The sequence below is a fragment of the Budorcas taxicolor genome, chromosome 25 (genome assembly GCF_023091745.1).
Source record: "Budorcas taxicolor isolate Tak-1 chromosome 25, Takin1.1, whole genome shotgun sequence".
Classification (NCBI taxonomy): Eukaryota; Metazoa; Chordata; class Mammalia; order Artiodactyla; family Bovidae; genus Budorcas; species Budorcas taxicolor.
In genome coordinates, this window is record NC_068934.1 from 43797996 (window position 1) to 43805353 (window position 7358).

General features: G+C 57.5%; 1 protein-coding gene across 2 annotated transcripts; it reads right to left on the reverse strand.

Annotated features, from left to right (window-relative positions):
* Window positions 1–161: 161 nt before the first annotated feature.
* On the reverse strand, window positions 162–6433 carry MEN1 (menin 1). Of its 2 annotated transcripts, none has more exons than XM_052661736.1 (10): window positions 6395–6433; window positions 5549–6009; window positions 4411–4619; window positions 4084–4212; window positions 3752–3792; window positions 3591–3678; window positions 2779–2915; window positions 2229–2364; window positions 1609–1773; window positions 162–1408 (listed from the first exon to the last, which is right to left on the reverse strand). In XM_052661736.1, exons 2-10 carry the CDS (start codon window positions 5991–5993, stop codon window positions 929–931), a joined length of 1830 nt encoding a protein of 609 aa, XP_052517696.1. In that variant the 5' UTR covers window positions 5994–6009; window positions 6395–6433; the 3' UTR covers window positions 162–928. The 2 variants fall into 2 exon arrangements, with proteins under 2 accessions (XP_052517696.1, XP_052517695.1); XM_052661735.1 differs by having other exon boundaries at window positions 6407–6432.
* Between the last annotated feature and the right edge of the window lie 925 nt (window positions 6434–7358).

Below are 7358 nucleotides of genomic sequence, written 5' to 3' on the forward strand. Positions count from 1 at the left end.
CCCGGGAGGAGCGGGCGGCGCCGAGGCTCTTCCTTCAGACACTGGTTCCTCGAGCTCTACAAATGGGGAGCCTGAAGCCCAAAGGGCCAGAAGCCAGAAGAGGGGACGCTCCACCCCAAAATTCCCAGATGAGACACCGACAAGTATTTTTTTTTACAAAATGTATTCATCTTCCTTGGAACTGAAAAATAAATCTATGTACAAAACAGGAAGAGATCAGGCTCCCCTCACCCACTCGCAAACAAAACCCCTGTAGATTTCCTCTAGGGTCCCCCGAGACAGGCTGGACCTCGGGGAAGTTCCCAGAGGGTCGGAAGAAAGGTCTGCTCTGATCTAGGGCCAGTTTGGGCAGGGAGGGACAGGGCTCAGGATTCACACAGGCCGGGGGCAGAGTTTCACGTCCCCGACCCATGCGACAAGCTGGCATTTCCAAATTCTGGAAGCGTTTCTTAGGTTCTTTGTGGTAGGGGGCTTGCAAGGAATGGAATTCTGAAGTGTGGAAACGTTCTCCTAAGAGCTGGGCGGGGTCCTTGGTTCCCGGGCTGTAGGTGGGACCTGTGCTTCTAGGGTTTAGAGTGAAAGAGCCCCATGGGCTGGAAGCAACCCTGAGCCAACACCGATCAGGACGAAGGTTAGAGCCTGGGTTCTGAGGTGAAGGCTGTTTCCCGTGGTTGGACCTTTAAAGACTGGTGATGGGCTCAGAGGGAAGGTTTCAGATGGCCGGCTGGGACTCTTGGGGATGGGCTCTATATTCCAATGACTGGGCAGAGCCTGCGATTCAGGGCGCTGGGCAGAGTTTGTACTCTGGGAACCTGCAGCCTGGCATTCTGGGTAGGGATGGGGCCTGCGGGCGGAACCTGGGCTCAAGAGGCAGGGGTGGAGCCTCGTCGGGCGGGCTCTCGGTAGGCGGATAAGGAGTCCCGGTATTTCAGAGACCCTTGCGCTGCCGCTTGAGGAAGGAAAGCGTGTAGTCACTCGGTGTAGACACCTTCTGCTTCTTCATCTGCACTTGTGACTGCGCCGTGAGCTGCAGCTTGATGGCGCTCGAATTGATCTTGGTGGCCACAAGCAGCTCCTTCATGCCTTTCATCTTCTCACTCTGGAACGTCAGCACCGGACCCTCGGGTGGCGGTGATGCAGCGGGTGCCGGCACTGGAGCGCTGCCGCCTTCAGCGCCGCGGGCAGTCCCGGGGACTGTGCCTGGGGGCTTCCGAGGGGGTCCTGGTGCCGCACCCTGGCCCGCGCCTGGGCCCTTGTCCAGCGCCGGCTTTTTAGGCGGCGGCGGCTCCTCGGGCTTGGATTCCCGCCGTGGGCCCCGCCGCCGGCCTTCTCGGGCTTCCTCGCCCCACGGCTCTTCAGCCTCGGCTGCCTCCGCCTCTCGGCTCACTATGCGTACCTTCTGCCGCACCTGGGCCGGATGGGGAGGACAAGCGAAGACCAAGGTTGCAGGCCAGTGGCTGGCACCCCACGCCCTGGCCATCTTGGGGCCTCGGTCTCACTTGCACCCAAAGGGGATAGGCAGATGCCCTGCAGGGCTACAAAGGTCTGACTCCTCCTGGCTGCTGTCACCACCCGCCCTCCCAGCCACCCTGCACAGCTGCCTCTCACCTGTCCCTCAAAACGGCCTAGGGACTGCACAAGGAAGGTGGCCCAGCCCACGTGCAGCACGGGGGTGGGGCTGCCCTCTTCCCATTTGCAGATGCCATCGTAGAATCGCAGCAGATGGGCGAAGCACTCTGGGTCCTGCAGGGCAGAACCCTGGCTCTGCGTGCCCTGAGAAAGGAGGAAAAGAGGGCACAGTTAGTTCAGACCCCATTACTCACCCCTCACCAGGCGGCACAGGCCAGACCTCTCGTTTGGACAGAGCGCCCTGGCCCTGGTGGAGGTGAGTAGCGGTGAAGAGAATTCTTAGAAACTCCTTCCTTTTATAAATCTAGTCCTTAGCCTGGACTTGGGGGGAGTGGGGAACCACCCTTTATCTCCATTTCACCCCCTCAACTGAATGAGTGACCCTGACAGAGAAAGAGAAGGGCTTCCATCGCATTTACCTCAGCTCCTCAAACCCAGACCCAGGCCCTCGGCTACTGCGTAAGAGAACACAGCTGTCTGCCCGTCCTGCACCAAACTTTCCTGTGCCACCCCTAGTCCCATGCAGCAGTTCCACGTCCTGGGACTGGGAGCCCTGCCCAGGTGGCAAGGTGTGCACAGGCTGGAGCCCAGCCTTTCACCTGGGTCTGCTCCCCGGGCCGCTCCTCGCCAGCCTCCAGCAGGCTGGCGGCCTCCTTCAGCAGGTTGGGGATGACGTCATTGGCTACTTCAAAGAACTCCTTGTAGATCTCCTCGTCTTCCCGGCAGTAGTTGTAGCTGTGAGGGCAGCAGGGCACTGTGGGGTCTCAGCCATGGCGGGTACCCCCAGGGACCTGGCAGGGGAGGGAGCCCTGGTTTCTTTTCCGGGATCATCCGGGGACCGAGCGAATGGTTGGGGTCCTCACTCCGAGATGATGGTGCAGTGTCAGCCCAGAGCAAGAGTGAGGAGGGGGGCTGGAGATACAGAGCTGGATGGCAGCGGTCAGAAATCAGGAGAGGGGAGGGAAGGAAAGGCCTGAGGCCCTCATGAGGGGTCCCTACCTCTCAGGCGATGATGGTCTTGGCTGCCTAGTGACTGAAAGGAGAGGGGATAGAACTTGGGACCCAGGCCTCCCTCCTGGATGAGAGGGGTTGTAAATTGGGTGGAAGGGGAAGAAAAGCTGGGCTGGGGTCACGTGGGGGGATCCTCACTCCTGGATGACAGTGGCTGTGTCGGCCCAGGCCTGCAGAGCTTCGCGCACATTGCGGTTGCGACAGTGGTAGCCAGCCAGGTACATGTAGGGGTAGATGTGCTCATCCCGGTAGTAGGTCTTGGCTGAGGCAATGCCCTGAGAATGGAGCAGAGGGGTCTCAAGGAGGCAGCCCCAGATGGCACAAATGTTCCACTGGATCACAACTGGAAGGGGCATCAGGAAGATTCCAGAGTCTCCTCCCATGAGACCTTACTACCCTGGTCATCGTCTTCTCTACCAGCTGCCCCTCCCCTGGTCTGCGGGTCTGCTCGCTCAGGCCTGGGCCAGACTGCTGCAGGCACCCTGCAGACCAAGGCCTAGGAAGGGGAGGGGCTTATCCTCCAAGCTCAGGGTCTGTGCCTTTCCTGAACTTTCCCTCACAAACACCAAGGCCTTCCAAATCCAGTCTAATGTCCCTCCCAGCCCAGGAGCCCCCAGCCCCACCAAGTTAATATTCCCACCTCGGTGCTCTCACCACTTTTGACTTCTGTTATACTCCCAGCAGGACAATGACAGGTAGTAGAAAAAGTAGGGCTGAGGGGACAACTCTAGGACCTACCACTCCCAGGCAGAGAACCCAGAACACCTCTCAGACATCCCTGACTACACTGAATATGCACGCGGTAAATACAAAAAGGGACTGGATGGGTGATACCCCACAATACACACAAAGTTCTCTTCTCACCTGACCCCCAAGCTCCCAAGCAGAAGGGGACCCCAGCCACCACTGGGCCGCCCTTCCCTACCCTTCTATACCTAAGATGTCCCCACCTTGTGGTAGAGGGTGAGTGGGTCTGGCCGGCCCGGGGTGGGCTCCAGCTCCTCCAGATCCGCCAGGTTCCCCAGCGCCATCGGGTACCTGGGAAAGGCTCGTAAGTCCAGGCTGCCCCTAGCCCGCCCTGGGGCCCAGCCTGACCGCTGCCCCTACTGACCTTTCCAGATGTCCCAGGTCATAGAGCAGCCACAGCAGCTTCTAGGGGCCAAAGGAGAAAAGTGCAAGCTGGTGGGAGGGAGGCACGTCCTCAGCCTACCAGGCAGAGGAAGCAGTCCAGCACCAGTAGGGGACTCCCCACCAGGTGGGAAAAGCCAGAATTTAGGAACTAGCCCCTGACTGGAGTCAAAGCACTTTCATGTCTCAATTTCCCCCTTCCCAAGAGCCCCAGGAAAGTCCAGGCCAGCAATGATTCACCCATGTCACAGAAGAGGGAAGCTGAAGCTCAGCAAGGGGAAGCACCCTGGCCCAGGGTCCCACAGGTACCCTCACCTGCTGCAGCTGCAGTAGCTCCAGGGAGTCAGTGTGCAGGTCAATGGAAGGGTTGATGGCGCATACCATGAATGCCACCTCCATCTTGCGGTCACAGCGCATGTACGATCCTTTCAGGTACAGCCAGCTCTTGGGAGAGGACAAGACCAGATGTCTTATGATGGCCCACCAGTGCCTGCTGTAGGGACTGACATCAGGAACAGGGCCCTCCCCTTCCGGACATATGGAGGTGGTGACAGGAAGAGGGGAGCATGACCCAAGAAAGCAGAGCTCCTTGGGTGGCCTGAGCTAGGAGAATATGTGGGGGTGGGTTGGGGAGTGCAGTACCCGCTCAGCCACACCCGCGTTGACTGTCTGGCCTCTGCGATCCTCGTTGCCCTTGCCATGCCAAGTGACTTCAGCTGTTTGTTCTCCATTGGGCCCAAACACTACCCAGGCGTGGTCCTCGGACAAGGCCAGGTGGACATCCCGGAGACCCAGAGCCTGGCAGGCCCCCACCACGGCAAAGGCCACACCAGAGCTGTCCAGTTTGGTGCCTGTGGAAGGGAAAGTAATGAAAGAGGGTCCTCTGAGCTCTGGCCTGGGGGAAGGGACCCGACAGTGATAGGCCATGCTCCCTCCCACCCTCACCTCCATACCTTTATCCTCTGACACTCCTGCCCTGCTTCCCTCTATCCCTTTCCTCCTAAATGTTCAGGGCCTCTCCCTCCCCCCTTACATTCCCCATCCTCAACAGGAGATCCTGAATCTTTCATAGTTCCCCAGCTTTTGACCCTGCCTTTTCTATTTCTCTGCAACTATATTATATATTTCTGCTAACTTAAGCATTTCCTCATTTTACTGAAGTAGGTTATAACCAGGACACTGGCCAACACTTTTTTTACACACCCACTGATGGACACTCCTAATTTATCTCTGTCCTCTTTACTTGATAAGCTCAGAAGCAGCCTCAGATTCCTTCTCAATATGGCACTCCAGGACTTGAATGCCAGTTAACTGGCCTTAGAACAAAGAGGAAAGCTCTTTGCAAGTCCTGAGCCTTCAGCTTCTTAAGGTGAAGCCCTAGTCTGTTCACCTTCAAATTATGTTCATAGATACTCCATGGATTGTCCCAATTCCATGAAACAGATTTTGGCTCCTCACCCCCTAAATCTTCTGCTGCCCTCTGTGCCCCTGGCTGGGCTGCAGTAGCTGAGGTGCTGAGGGGGCAGAAGGTGGGCTAATGGATTTGGAGTCAAGTGACTGAGGTCCAGTCCCAGCCCTGTCACTCTGTGTCACTTTGGTAGATCGCTTTCTCTCCCGGGGCTTCAGTTTCTCTAGCTGCAATGGGGGACATAACACTTGGCCCACCTCACAAGGCTTACAGGTCTCAAACGGGCTCTGTAAACCACAGTGTTGGGAAGAGGTGGGCCAAGATTCTCACGTGAGACAGCCACCTGTCTCTTGCCACCTGTCGGGCTCCAACCTGTGATGAAGCTGAAGAGGGACTGGATGTGGGCCCGATCCTTGAAGTAGGAGCGGCTGAGGCTATTCCAGATGACATCGGAGACCTTCTTGACCAGCTCACGGCTGGAGACGCCCCCCTCTCGCGGGTAGAGAGACAGGTCAACGGCGCCACGGATCTGGGCAGTGAAGCGGGCATAGAGGGCAGCGATGATGGACAGGTCGGCCACGGGGAAGTAGGTGAGGCCGCCAGGAGGGTCGGGCGCAGGACTGGGCTGAAAAGTGAGCTCAGGCACGTTGGTGGGGATGACGCGGTTGACAGCTAGGAAATGCTCCACGAAGCCCAGTACCAAGGATAGGAGCACCAGGTCCGGCTCCTCTCGGCCCAGCTCGGCAGCGAACAGGCGCACCACATCGTCGATGGAACGCAGCGGGAACAGCGTTTTCTGGGCAGCCTTCAGCCCCATGGCGGCGGCCCTCGGCCTGTGGGCGACCGGAGGGGAGGGATGGTCGTGTGGGCACGGCCCACGAGTCCCCTCCCAAGCTCGGCTAGCGTTCCACACCCCCCTACACACTCACAGACACCAACCCTTGCTTCCCCGCCCCTTCACGCTCCGTTCATCTGTTCCCCCTCTTTCATCGAAGAGACCCCTCAGCCGAGGCTGTAGGGCCTTCTTGTCCCCCACAACACCAGGAGCCCCGGCCCCAATGGAGGTGAGCCCCTAGGACCCCGCTGAGCACTTCCAATGGCCGCCCCGCCCCCTCTCTGCGCTTATACCCCCGGGGCCCTAGAGCCCGCCGGAAGGCGCCCCTAGGCCAGTCCCCCCAAATCCCAAGGAGAGTCCTGGCCTAGGTCCCCCGCGCCCACCTCCGCGCTTACATCCCACACAAGGCACCGCGGCGCCCGCCGCCCGAAGCCTGCTGGGAAATGGAGTTCCGCCCCCCTCGGGCCGCACTGCCTGCCGGGAAGAGGAGTCCAAGGCCCCCTGTTGTCCCTGCCAAGTCTTGAAATGGTGGCCGGGCGGGCCAGTCCGTGATGGCTTATGGGAGTGGTAGTCCCGCTGCTCTGGGCGCCCCAGAGGGCGGAGAAGAGTGGAGGCAGCCCCGCCTTTCTGAGGTCCTCAGGGATTGGTCATTCCATTTCACGCAGACCCAGGTAGCCGAGGGACCGCAGTGCCTTCTGGGAGATGTAGTCCAGGTAGTCAGCCAGCAGTGTCTGCGCTTCTGTAGGTTGTTGCTTGTTGGCAAGATGTGATGACAACGGGTACTTTTTAACACTGCTGGAGTACTGTAAACGTGTTCAGCCATTTTAGTTGGTTATTTATCAGTATCGATTAACGCATAAAAGTGCCTACTGTAAGTCTAGCCTTCGGTCTACAGGGAATATCTGACACGTGTGCAAAGAAGACCATCTAAAGAACCATTGTATTTATGTGTAATACAGCAAAAGAAGAGTAAAGTAACTCTCTGCATCCTAAAATGGATCTTCAGGACACATTGTTCAGGGGGAGAGGCTGCAGAACAATATGTATGATGGGGTAGTATTTATATTACCATTTAAAAACTTCAAAATAATACTAAAGAATTTCTACAGAATCAGTCACTCTCTTAGGAAACAGATTTTTGCTGCCTATAGTGGGCCAAGCTCTCAGGCACTGGCTATGTAGCAGTGAGTAAAACAGATCAAATTCCTACCCTACTTCACTTCTGTACATTATCCCCCACAAAACTGTAAATCTAGCCTAATCATGAGAGAAGTTTGCGCAAACACAAACTGAGGGACTTTCAGACTGGCCATACCTGACAGCTCTCCTCAAAAGTGTTCAAGTCAT

What these genes read in the sequence shown, in the direction of transcription:
- MEN1 (XM_052661735.1), bottom strand. An exon ending in CACTCACCCTCTACCACAAG is followed by an intron (nt 2,916 to 3,590) that starts GTGGGGACATCT and finishes CTCCATTCTCAG; the next exon opens with GGCATTGCCTCAGCCAAGAC. An exon ending in ACAGCCACTGTCATCCAGGA is followed by an intron (nt 2,365 to 2,778) that starts GTGAGGATCCCC and finishes CTGCCCTCACAG; the next exon opens with CTACAACTACTGCCGGGAAG.